Raw genomic sequence first — 14,411 nt, 5'->3', positions numbered from 1 at the left:
GAGACATACACATAACTTCATGAGCGCGTCAGAGAAAGAGATCCCCCAAACGACCACACACGTTGCCCACGAGACATTAAAGATACATACATTTCCTCCGCCATGCGCAACATAATCATTTATCCCATATGAGCACCGCGGACATTATATTACCCAGAGAGTGAATTCAACTGGCATATCCATGAAAATCCTACCTTGACTGTGGCGAGGAAATCGGACAAATTGCACCGCTGACACCCTATCATTCTCACCGTGGCGCAAAATTCACGAGAAAATTGCCCATATAGAGACAGAGAGAAAGAGTTTGAGATTGGAAGGAGGAAGACAGTGAAATCCCCAACAAATCACAAATAAATCGCACGACAAAGTGTTGAAAGTCCACTTTTCTGCATGGCATATAAATTCTTCTTGCGCACTCCATTGGCGAAGGACAAAAAAGGCGAAACACCCCACCACTCGGACATGGACAATTTATTATCCAATTTACAAATGAAACCTTATAGTCCCCGCGAAGAAGAGCCCCAAGAAATTATGCTGCTGTTTCACCTTCTTCTTTTTCTCCACCACACTCACTCTTCCTTTTTCTCTCTCCGCCAATTCCTCTTTCAGCACCTCCTCCTGATTGGGAAATTTTCACAAGATATATTTAAAATTTCGTCAATTTCACACCCTTTTCAGAATGCTTTTTTGAATAAGTCGTAAATCGAAAAGCATGAAAAGTCAATTTATCAGTCTTTTCATCTGTTTTAACCATTAAAAAAATTGAGATTTGCATCTTATTGGAAAATAGAGAGAAATTTGATGTTGAAAAGTAAATTTTTGCACATAAAACGCTTTTTTTATAAACATCTTAGGCTCAGATTTTCATGATTTTCTTATTTATTTAATTTTTAAAAGTAAGAACTTTAAAAAAGTGGAAATAAAATATGAAAAATTGATTTTTTTTAGAATTTTTTGGATAAAATGTATTTGAAAATTAGGCAAAGATTGCAAAAATACGAATAAAATCAGCCGAAACATTTAGAAAAGAAATTTTTACAGAGCAATATTAACACTTTAATTCACGATTAGATCTGTCGATATAATTTCCACTCATTTCCATTGTAATTTTGCATGTGAAGAAGTGATTAATAAGCGCTCAACTCAGTTCAAATATTTCATTCCATTCACGAAATCTTTCAACACAACTCCTGAACACTCTTTGCGGACCAGAAGGGAGCTTCCAGAAGGGAATATGGTTGGAGATCCGTATCAGATGCTGAAATCGCATTGGTTTCAATTTCCTCTCTGGCGAGCTTCTTGTCCTGCGTGAAATTATTATTCCTCAAAAAGATCATTTAACTTTTTTACACTTTGGCATTGCTGTGCATAAATTGTCGGAATCACCCACGCGTGTTGTCAATAAATTTTCCTATCTCGCTTCACATTTTACTTCCATCATACCATTTGGTGATTATACTAAATCTCGCCGATGTCAATTGATAGAGGAATCTTTTAAATTTCAATAATTACCCATCGCGTCCGACATTGAGATTCTCTCTCTCTCTGTCTCTTGCTCTGGATCTCTGCGGACGCGAAGAACCACCAGATTGTCTGCCCAGAAGACGTTACTTTGAAAGAATGTCTTTTTGGTGTGCGCGTCGAGGTGAAAAAAGAGTCCAAGAAAATACCAAACACCATAACACGGGGATTAATTAAAATAATGCCAAGCCACACAAGTGGCCAATCAATTGAGACTATAAATTTCAGACTAATTAGTTTTTTCCTCTCCACTCCCTGTGGACACACAGTACACAAAAGAAAGAAAAGAAATCTTTATCGATTCTTTGATGAAAACTTCCCTTTTTGCATCTCATTAATTCCCATTCAGACCCCAAACGAGAGTAAGATAAAAATTCACGAGTGTGGCGGATGTGGAAGGGAGACAGATTTTCTTTTAAATTACATTTGACCATCAGAGAAAAAAAATATTTCGAGAGAATCTCATTTAAATAACTTGTGCTACTGGTTAAATTCATTTATAGAATTGTGACTCGCGAAGAGTCTTTTGTTGCTAAGATGACGAATTATGCTTTAATTAGTCAACTTTGACAAAAAAGGGGTGCGACTAAATTCCTCAGCAACTTCTCAAGAGAGAATCTTATCATTTTGCTACTCATTCCCTCAGCACAATGTATAAATTCCGGAGTGAATCTCGTTGAAAAGATTACAACATTATGTACAGCATAATTTTTTTTATCTCCTCCTAACAATAATGCTAATGTAACAGAACTAATTGTGATACAGAATTGCCAGTCTCACAAGTGTTTAAGATAAATCCAGCAACTCAGGCGCGCCTGTAAAATAATCAGACTCTGTTCTGTACTAATGACATCCATATTAATTAACAACTGCCACAGCCGAATAAATTTACTTCATATCTCAAGTCCAAGTTATATTATCATTTCAATCATGTCAAAGTATAAATTTCTGTTCCAGTGAAAAGATCAAAAAATTTTATGTTTCTCAGCTGCTAAGGAAAAAAAAACCTTAGACATTTAAAGCTAGACTGTGAAGTGAGTCAGGTGAATGGGAAAATATTAAAATATAACCATCAAGAGATGATATCGCAGGATTCTTTCTGTGTTAAGCACAAGACGTGTGCTTTAGCTCCACTTCCATCAGGTTGAGAAATAGCAAAAAAGCTCTCAAAGTCTCACACTGAATTATGACAAAATTGTGGAGAAACAATTATTTACATTTATGGTGTTGAGCTCTGGTGGAATTTCTTCCCCGAATTTTATTTATCTCCCATGCATAATAAAAGAGTTTGTATGTAAATTGAGAATGTGTGAAACTGATTTCAGGTAGCTTCTTTTCTCTCTGCCAGCTCATTATCGGTGCTGGAATAACAAAATGCCTTCAGAGAGATGAAGATTTTGGGGACTCTTTTCATCGTCTTCTCAATAAAAAATCTCTTGGCCTATGTGAGAAATATACCACAGCGTTTTTGGGTGGAGAAAAAGGAATAAAAAGAATCGCCGTGGCTTTTGGACACTCACACCGCACTCCATATCGTAATCCAGAGATCTCAGAACTACTTTGGTGGCTGCTAATTAGATGTCCACCCCGATTAATAAATCAAATCAACGAGATGTCGCGACACAAAGAAAAACCCCCAAAAAGATCCTCCATCGAGAGGCCCAAAAGTGTGGGAATTTATTGTTTGTTTTGAGTGTCTAAAACCTCTCTTTCTCTCTCTCTTGTCTAAACATTCAAATCCACATGAAATCTCCTATCAAACTTGTCCGAATTCCCATAGTGTTTCGCAAAACGTCCATCAAGTGATGTTTCATTAGACGCTCCGTGACTTTGAATGACAGTCACGATAGATTTCCTCATTAAGTCCAATTAAATAGACCTATTTTGAATAATTGAGGAAACTACACAGCTCTCAAAGTGATATGTATGTATATTGAATGAGAAATGCTTCCAGGAATCTCCAGATTTGTCCTGAAAAGCTTTATCTAATTTGCGGTTTGACCATTTCATCCCTTCGATGAGAAAAGCCCTCAATTTATAATTTATTTCCACTACAATCGCCTAAACTGCGACCCTTTTGAGCTTGATAAAATAATTCGACGGGTGAATCGAAAACTATGAAAAGCCAAAATCACAATTTTTTAGCAGAGCGAGTTTAAAACACCTTCAAATCGTCCGTTAAAGTGCAAATAATGCTCTATACTCATTATTTTTTAAATGTTTTAGTTGATTTTATTGATATTTATTGAAATTTTTGATTAAAATATGACCAAATTATTAGAAAATCTGAAAATATTACTTTCCAAAGTCGATTTTATCCAAACAAGTTTTAAAAAATAAATTTTAATATTCTACTTGAACTTTTCTTTAAAGTTTTCAAGCGAAAAAATTTAAAAGATATAAGAAATATTCATTCAACGCCTAAATAACATCTTAAGATAATTCTGAAAATCTAAAATTATTTTCTGACTGCAATTTTTGAGATATTTTTCTTAGGAAAATTGTAATTAAATATTCGATTCTTCATTCGCAAAACATGACAATTTTTTCCGTTTGTACTTTTTAGATAAATAAGAATTTTTACTATTGTCTCATAAGGCACAAATCTCAACTTAAAGTTTAAACTATGAAAAACTGACTCTTCATAGTTTTCGATTCACCCTTTGAATAATTATATACATATCAAAAAAAAATCCCTTTTGGCATTTTCCCACCTCGCCACGTCCTTTGATAAGTTGCACATTTCTCGCGGTGTTTGATCTACAAGACACTGGATTGCCGGGAGTTGAGGAAAAAGAAGCCAAACGCACGTTGGCGAGATGGCAAGAAGGCAAACCTCGTGGCTAAATTATGATTGAGGGAACAATGTAGCTTGTGTACGCAAAATGTGTTTGTGAATATTTATGAAATATTCAAATTGGAATAAATTATTAATTCGTGGTGCATCGATGAAACGTGATAACGATGTCTCATGCATATCGCATGTTAATTGCGAAGGACATGAATTTGCCCCGAATGAATTGTACGGTGGTTGCAGCTTCCAACTCTTCACACTGGGGGGTAATTGTCGGTATTATTCTTGAGGAGAGTCTTCTCGCTCGACCTTATCTCCCCAAGATCCGCACACACACACACACGCGCGCGCGCGGCTCTTCTGCCCGTTAATCCTGGCGGATTTATCCGCGCGCAGCATTGGCTACTCATCCATGCCATGTATTTTCCCACTCAGCTGGGTGGAAAAAGTAATGAGAAGTGTAGGTAATTCACTCCCAGCGAGCTGCGGGGATATTGTGAACTCTGTACACAGCCCCATCAAGACGCCACTGAGACTCCTCCTCTCCGATCGACAGCTTATCCAAAGGCATATTTTGCCAAGTGATGTGCGCGCTTTTTTCTCCCAAGAGGCGTGCGCACCTCAAAATCCGCCGCTTTGCGTGATTTCATGGCTTCTGCTCAGATCCGCGAAAACCACCAGCGAACAACATATCAAAAAGCATGCACGCTTTTCCATCAAGTCTCATCTGAGCGCCTTTAGATTATGAAGAACGCGAATAACCAACCAAAAACTGCCACTTCAGCATCATTGTGTGGAAGATTTTGCAAAACATTCCCCGTGTGTCTCTCTCAGAATGTCTTAAAGACACCACACAACGCGACACACCCGCACAATAACCCATTGACTGTGTGGCTGCAAGACAGTGACAACATTTATTGGATCACTAAAAAAGCCTTTTAAGCTCCAAAACTTGCCACATAATCGTCAATTTAATGACTTTTCATCCAACTAATGAGATTGTTGAGTACAATTAAGGAGTTGCTTATTCAAGATTCATCTCCCTTCAAACGACTAATGAAGCTGAAACCATCTGGCTCGGTCTCTTCTTAATTGACAATGAAAATTTTCACTTTCTTAGCTTCACAGATATAGATTTCTCCTCCTAAATCACACACACAAAAACCACGAGGATTCAACCTTAATCTTTGCTTGTTATTCATTTGTGTGCTTCTCAAGGAAGCCCAAAATGTTCTCAACTATATAGGAAATTAGGATTTCGTTTGACTACAGCATCAATGACTTCTCTCTCAAAGTCCATATCATTAAACCTGAATGGTAGAAAAAGAAACTTCTCGTGAAAGAGACATATCAAAGAAATCCGTCCATTCAGGGTCTCGAAGAACAATTATCGTATCTTTCGGGAGTAGCATTTGTCTTGTGGTCTGGAGAAGCCAAACGCTATCAATGACAAAAATCTCCATTGCCGTCATAACTACAAATCTTGTAAATCTCTCTTCGTGCGCCCAGGGAGAGTCTCCATGAGGAATTTCCAAACATGAAACGGTAGCCGAGTTTTTAACGATTTGAAGAGTCCACGGCGCGTACCTCCCAAACTCTAGCACACAAGAAACACTCCTCATCTCCTCTCCCCCCCGATCGACCGACTCCCCAAGACCCACACGATAACAATACCGCGATTGCGAGGGAATAAAAAAGCACAACACATAATGACAAATCCATATTATACTGGAATTGCGGTTATTTTTTGCACATGAAGCCCAACAAGGCAGAAAATAAAATTCACTCCCTCACCAATTGTCTCTCATCCATGCCTCAAGTATTCATTTCGCGGTTCCTGATGCCATTGGCTTCTTATATGTGCGCGCCTCGCGAGGAGTTTTCTTGTGTCGCGCGCGGCAGCAATTGCAATGCGGATGGCGCCTCTATTAAATCCACATTATTTTGCCAAGTTCACGATTGACACAAACGAGGAGGTAAAAAAAAGGCACCCGTGAGACGAGGGAGGTTGGAAACTATATTGGCAAGATTCTCTCTCTTGGCTCCACACTCTGCACATATTTATAAATACAGGACACAATATTTTTTCCACTCCTCTCTTTTGCTACCCCATTCGTTTTCAACTCACGATTGTCACGACTTTTCGCAGCGCATAAACCAGTCAAATTACTTTTGATATCCATGCGTTTCCCCATTCAAGTCTTTCTCTCTCTCTCTCTCTGTCTCAGCGTCGATTTCTTTGGGCTGCCCCCAAAATTGACTCAAAGGGCTAATGCACAGTGCAAAATCAGACACACTCAACCAAAAGGACGTGATAAGCAATCGCCAAGGATGGCTTGGGCGACGCAACAGCGCGAAATGTGACTAAAATCACCAACTCAATTTTTACCCAAAAATTTTAAACCACAATAACTCGGGTTCTATGGCATTGACAGAAAAGTATAAACACATTTTAGAAACGTCTCAATCTGGATAATCGAAATACTTAAGAAGTTATCTCAAATTAGTGTGACTTTAGAATAAATTTTTTGAGCTTAAAATTTCAAAAATTTTATTATTGACTCTAGCGCCCCTAGCAGTGGACAGACAAACTTCCAATGTTCTGAATAAATGTAGGTTTTTGCTAGAGCTTTCCAACGAGCCCAAAATTATAGAGATCGGTCACATAGAACCGAAGTTATAATACATACAAAATCTAAACTTTAAACCGCTAGAGCTCCGGTTCTATTATTGCAATAAAGAATAATAACCTATTTTTAGAGACGTCCTGATTTGGATTACAACATACTAAAATTTAAAGAAAATACGCTGACTAGTTTTTAAGATATTTGATTTTAAGTTTTTGAAAATCGTCTTTTCGACTTCAGCGCCCCTAGCGGTAATTGTATTAATTTGTATTAGCCAAGCTTCATTCAGCTCAATTTACTCGGAAATTGCCCCAACTGAATTGACAAACCCCTTTCAAAACTTAGATCACAATACAAAATTCCCCAAATTAAATTGCAATGTTTCACTCCCAATTTGATTTTACTTCTTCGCATTCACGTTTTTTTTTGGTTCATCGCGCACATTTTTCGCTTCTTTCGAGAAGTCACAACATTGTATTTGATCTTTTTGTGTGGAGAAGAAGAAAAAAAAATTCACGATTGATTCTTGACGGCATTTTTCGAGTGTTTCACCCAAATTTTTCCATTCCTCCTCCGGAGGTTCCAATTTTCACAACCACACAACACACAAAGGATATCAATCAATCCGCCAGAAACAATTCAATCTCAATGTACATAAATCACTCTATGTGGACAGCTTTTGACTTTTTGCCACAAATTATGTGGCGCTTTGGCCCGTGAAGGCGGCACAATCTGAGAAAGATCCCACTTTTCAGGCTCTTCTTCATCTCCAAAACTCGGAAGCACATACTTTCAAGGCAAACACACAATTCATGGGAAAATTCTGTATAAATTTAATTTGAGGAGAAAAAAAAGGGGTGAAATTTCAGGAAAAATGTGCAGAATTTCTTCACCTCTTGAAATATTTTCAACACACACATTCACACGAGGAGATAAACAGCAAAAGAATGGCAGAGAAAATGTCTGGAGATATCGAGATCTTCAGTGAAACGGTAGCCAAAGAATTGTATGTTAGCAATATAAAAGTGTTGAATGTGACTTTTATCAGATTTTCTATATATTCAGCATAAAGTTCCAGTCGCAAAATTCCTCTTGGCCAAAATTGCCTTGGGGTTTTTCGAATAAATTACAGCTGATTTTTTTTTTATGGTGACACGCGGAATGAAATAAACTATAATATCTTGAGGATTTCTCTCAGTGCATTTCATATATACAAAACAATCAAATATTCCACCACTTACTTCACGCGATAAGAATCTTCTGTCTGTGACAGAGAAATCATTTAATTCTTACAAAATGCACAAAATAATACTCCAATCCATCCATCTCTTTTTCTACCCTTTTCCAAAACCATCAACAATGTTTGCAATTCTCGTCAATATTTCATATTGCGACTTTTCCACTCTTCTCCTTCTCATCCTCAAAGTCAAGTCTCCCTGTGGTTTTACCTAAATATTTCACATGATAAATATTGATGACTTTTTAAATTATATTCCACACATAATTCGCCATCTCTCAGACTTCAGCCTCGCAATTCATCTTTTTTTCTTCCCAGTGAGACGCGACAATTGTGTGATTCCACCCCAGATAAGGTTCAAAACATAATAAAACATAATTACAAACAATTTAGTGTTGCACGTATGTTCTTAGATAAAAATAACATTATTTCGGGCGGGAAGAGAAATGGGGAGAAAAGAGACTTTTATGAGCCACCACACATTATAACCATTTTCCATGTTACCGTATTTTTTGCCACCCATCAAACATAAAGATCTCCTCCTTGTGGCTCTTGTGCAGCAAACAAGCGGATAAATTCAATTTTTTTTTTAATTCCTCTCGTCGTCATAGCGAGTGGATGACTTTTGGGGACGGCGGAGCCAAAAAGGAAGGCACAAACCATCGCATCGTCGCATTTATGCAAATAACAAAAAATAATTAATAGCAGCATTATCGCACTCAACATCCCATAACTTGGGTAACACCGTAAATTCTTTTGTGAATTTATAAACACTCTGAGCATACCAATTATTCACCTCACTTTATATGCTCTATAACAGATATCCGTGTCAGTTGCTTCTTAGACTGTTTACTCTTGCCTTTTTCCTATAATAACACCTCGTCGATTCGATCCGCGAAATAAAAACTGCTGTTTAATCAGAAAAATTGCAACAATATTCGTATCATAATTCCTCGCCAATTCATCTCTTCGGCACGCATTATTTTCTGATGGAAAAAAAGTGCGTAAAGTGAGTGCAACAAATGGAAGCACTGCTGGTCTTCTTACTCTGATTATTTCTCCATTTGCCCCGCGTGTGAGCAAAAATTACGCAAATAAATTCTCCCATTCGAGTTAATGAAATGCAAATTGGGTGAAATACATCAATTTTTCTCCATTTACACAGTCAATCGAGCCAGAAAAAAATATTGAGAGAAATTCAATTTAATTTTTGCAATCGATACCTCATTTTGACTAATTCAATTTAAAAATGCATTTCTACGCTCGAGAAGAGATTCAGCAGATCATTTTGTATAGCCCAAGGGGGAGATAATATGCCTTAAATCTGTAAAACAGTTCCAAATTTGCCTGTTTTCACATTGCTTCCCAAATCATCATGAAACTTTTAATAATGCGGTTTTAGGTTTTCATTCGATATTTCTCTAAAAATCGACTTAAAACCGCTGTTTTTCGATATCTTTTCCGACCATAACCTCAAGAATATCATCAAGAGATCTTCAAAAACTCCGTTTAGAAGCTTACTAGATTGCAAAATCACTTCTTATGATTTACCAATGAGCCTAAAATTGTTGATTCATGGTCAAAATTGTCCAGAGAGTTATCGAAACGGGCATTTTCCAAGTAAAGATGATTATTTTTGAGGTTATATTCAATCTTACCACAATTCAGCACTGTTAATTGCTTGGAAATGCTTAATTCTGCCTAAGATAATGCGAATTATTCACTAAATCTGTCTTTAATTCGTTACATAACCTAGAAAAAAAATTATTACGTTTGTTTCTGTGTGAAAATGGAAAGAAATTCAGAGAATCTCGATGATTAATTAGTAAAAGAAGCACTCAGGAAAGGAATATTATAGGTTTTTCAACACATCCACTTCTGACTGTATTATCTCCCCCTTGGTGTAGCCAATTTAATGGCATTCCAGAGCAATTCATTGATAAACGCATTATTCATTCGAGGGCAAATTGATAAAGAAGAGCAAAAATAAGGGAGAGACTTTTCTTATCACCGCAGCACACTTGTTTTACACTCGATTATCACTGCTCTTTTCATCTTCCTAAGTCTCTTCTGCACCAGACACGAAACAAATCACTATTGAGAATATTTAGCAAGCAATTTCCGCACAACAAGTCGTGATTTAATTAAGAGGTTTTTTACCCCATCCATTCAACCTGTGACTCTCGATCATGGCGTATTCTTTCCATGGTCTGAAATGCCACCCACCCACAGAGTTTGCGATTAAATTTCCACGATAAATCACCGACACTGCATAAATCACAAGATCTTTTCTCATTTTGCTCTTCCTCGGCATGATCTTCGTCTTGCTAAACAAATTAAGGCACTCAAGGAGGGGCGCTTCTTTATCTTTCCCTCGCGCCATGTCGCATTTGTGATCTTTCTCTATCAGACAGACGACACTTTTTCAATTTTAAAGCCAACACGAGGATTTTTTTTCCGCGCGAGAAAGAGAGGAATTATGAGACTTTTTTTTTCTTTTAAGAAAAAGAAAAAAGATCCCCAGCTGAAATACACACCGTCATTATTTGTTGTGACAGTCGCAGGCGTTGAAAGGAAACTAAGAAAAGACCGACTGACTTCATCGGCTTTTTTCATCATCAACCATCTTCAAGTTGATGGAAAGGCAGCGAGAGATTTTGTGAAGTCTAGAGGAAGATCAGTCGAAACAGGAGTTTGGAGTTTTAAATAATGAAGAGATCAATCAAAGAAATAGTGAAATTAATTAAGTCAAGAGAAAACTGTGAAAAAGATGATTGAGAGCCTTTCTAATTTGTATAATATGAGACGATGGAACTGAAATGATTCCAGAAGCAATTCACACTTAACGTGCCATTAAAATTCATTCATAGGCAGCAACCCCAATCTATTCTATCTCTCTCTCTAAGACGCAGTGTGAAGCTCACATAAATTCTTTCCCTAAAGCCACATCGAGTCGCGCATGTGTTCGCAGAAAAAGAACGCGCGGGAAAATATTTTAATCACCACATCTCAGAGAGAAGTGACTCAGAATGTGCAGAAGTGAACAAGTCCTAATATAAATTAAACGTGTAATCTGGCAAGATGGGATTTTGATATATTAATAATACACCATTGCAATTAATGCACACACATCATTGGTATTTCACGAGCAAAATGTTCCTAATGAGACATGTAATTAAAAGACAAATAGCTGTGCCAAGAAAACAAGATTACTATTAGAACATATTCTGAAATTGTGCAATTAGTATTTTTTGCCATCTTTCCCATGTTTTGCACGTCTGCAGACAGTCATACATACATACATATAGCATTGCTGTGCTTCTTCAACTCACTGACGCATTCAGCATAATGACGAGAAAAACTCTCCTAATTGACATTTATGGCAAATCGTAAGTTTTATTTCTCCACCCACAAAAATACCATCAGATCCGGGGCGAAAAGCGCAACAAGGGGAAAATAGTATGACTAAAATCTGTACACCACTTCCTGACACTTACACAATTTGTATGGAAAATCCTTAACATTTCTTAGGACTTTAGACTTCATGGATTGTTTATAAGAAGACTAAAAACAGCAAATAACTGGAATATGACTACAATTTAACCATAATCTAACCGAAATCTAACTAACAACTTTAAAATTCACGTTTTCATACAATATTTTATGATTTTCTTCCGCTAAAAGTACACTTTTAATTCTTTTGATTCTTTAATTAAATTTTCATAGATTTTTAACTCAAAATCATTAGTTTATTAAAAAGAAAATGAGGTTATGTTTTCATTTTAGCATTGTTTCCTAAAATCACGATTTTTATTGAATAAAAATACGCAATTCTACCAATAAAGTAAAAAGAATTACTACTTTAAGATGTTATTTAACCTAGAAAAATATGTCAAAATTAGGATTTGAATAAAAATTAATTTCTTAGAGCAAAATAATCAACAGAAAATCAAAGCTATGAACCAAATATTGCATAAATTGCAACACTTCCACTTCCTTAAACTTCTACTGATCTGTATATCACTTCTGACTGTATTATCTCCCCCTTGCATCGCATGCAGTGCTTCTCATGTGCTGAGGATCCCCGAAAAGAGATTAATTGCATTCGCGGGAGTTGATCTTCTTACCCTCCGAGTGAAAAATCTTCCAGCAAGAGAGTGGAAAAGAAGGAGAGAAAAAAAGTCTCCAAACAGGAGATATACGATGAGAATATTCCAGTGAGACATTGGAAACCATAAACTGAATCTGAATGTCAAACAATTTTAGATAAATGAGATGACTCCCAACACCGACATTCTGGTGATAAAGTTTGATTTATGCGGGCCACGCTATAAAAGTCACTCTCTCTCTCTCTCTCGAAACTAAGAGTCTGTGATATAGCATTTCTCAGGACATTTTTACGGGAGGATCTCAACATCAAAATGAGATGGGGCATATAATAATAATACCTAAGTGCACGTCCATAAACATCCAATTTTCCTCGCCAAAAAATGATGGAGCAGAAAAGAAAACGTGCGCCACTCAATTAAGTGCCACAAAGTGTTGCTGGAATGATTTAAAATGGAGGGGAAATGTCTTCTATCAACAAGTTGGGGATGTTTCTTTCAGTTGCTGCGACATAAATCACGTGAAACATGAGACAGATGACAGTGAATAGACTCTGGTGAGTATTCAAATGAAAATTGAAGCGTATTGATTCGCTAAATTTATCCACAGGCGCAATCAGCAGCGGAAAAAAAGACCGTCAAAAATGAGAGGCATATCCTAATGAGAGGAATGTGAATTTCACCGTTAACCTCCCATTGGTAACGAACATGCGAGGCTGCTTTTCAATGGGAATCCACCGGGAGTGTTGCGCACCCAAAACGCCGTACAATCTTGCGAATTTTCAACAAGGCCCGCGGCAGTACATGAACCACCACAGTACGCAAATAACTAAACTGTATGTATTATTAATAATACAGCAGGTAAAATTATTTCCCTTTCACAAATCCCTCCCCACATTAAATACCGCAACAATAAAACTTGTGCCGCGAGAGAGAAGATAGTTATGCTGCTGCCTCAGTAATCTATAATAAATACCCGCACTATATATATATATATATATATGGGAAAATATAATTCTGCCCACTTAGCAGAAAAAGGCTCTAAAAACAACCCATAAACTCCATCGCGAACAATTAAACTCTAATTCTTTCTCTCACATGAGCATGTGGGATTTGCCAGACATTAATTCACAAACCATCGAACAACATCCCATGCACAGCACATATATAATATATATATATATATAGAATTATCGCGCCGGGGAGTGAGAAAGAAAAATAAATATTACACATTTTAAATCAATATAAAATTGCTACAATTCTCAATCCAATGGGGGAGGGACGCATGTGAACATCCAAATGAACTTTTAAATGCATTTTTAATTGAAAATATGCTACAATTCAATTTAGTTTAACACATTTTTAAACAACTCTCGCCAGACCGCGGGGGTGAAAAGTACAAACTTAACCACCCCCCCCCCCCAGAGCTGTACAACACACCCCACAATTACTTTGCATTTTATTTGTATACTCCGCTTAAAAAAAAAATAGATGGAGTGCAAGTGAGGCATGTTTTGCCTTTTTTCCAATTTCCTCAACAATATTCAATTTATTTTATTGCACAAAATGCATCCTCGTGGCCTTTTAGTCGCTCATCTTGTCATCAAATTTGCTCCATTCAATATCGATGGGTTGAAACTATGAAAAGTTGACAATTCATTGTTTACGCTGGTCATTTTGTCTAAGAAAACCGTCTCAAATTGCTGTCAAATGCATAAAACGCCTTTTTGGGAAATTATTTTAGATCTTCAGAAGTATCGTTAAATTTTTTTTAGACTTTGAATGAATATTTCTCATATATATTCTTTTAATTTTTGTCATTTGTTTCGATAAAATCGACTCAAAGATGAATAAAATCGACTTTGGAAAGTAATATTTTCATATTTCACTCAATTATCCTAATAAATACCAATTAAATCATCTGAAATATTTTTTTAGAGCAATATTAACACATTAACGAACGATTAGGAGGTGTTTTTATGGTTTTGAAGTAAATTTGGCAAATTTCTCTACGATATTAACGCCAAATTTTCAACTTGACTTTTTGACTTTTCATCCTTTTCAATTCACCCGTCGATATTCAATATTCTCTCCCCTCAAATCCAATCTCAAAATTTGAACATGAA

At 36.6% G+C, this 14,411-nt stretch overlaps 1 protein-coding gene across 1 annotated transcript in view; it reads right to left on the bottom strand.

The window, feature by feature from the left end:
- Nucleotides 1-14,411, bottom strand: part of LOC132260780 (uncharacterized) — a 76,255-nt gene that overhangs the window by 33,659 nt on the left and 28,185 nt on the right. Inside the window, exon 5 of the mRNA XM_059759110.1 lies at nt 547-618. Coding sequence (XP_059615093.1) covers nt 547-618 — 72 coding nt within the window. The remainder of the gene's footprint in view (nt 1-546; nt 619-14,411) is intronic.

The sequence above is a fragment of the Phlebotomus argentipes genome, unplaced genomic scaffold (genome assembly GCF_947086385.1).
Source record: "Phlebotomus argentipes unplaced genomic scaffold, Phlebotomus argentipes genome assembly scaffold_18, whole genome shotgun sequence".
Taxonomy (NCBI): Eukaryota; Metazoa; Arthropoda; class Insecta; order Diptera; family Psychodidae; genus Phlebotomus; species Phlebotomus argentipes.
The sequence above is the reverse complement of the archived record's forward strand: the minus strand, read 5'-3'. Positions and strand labels throughout refer to the sequence as shown.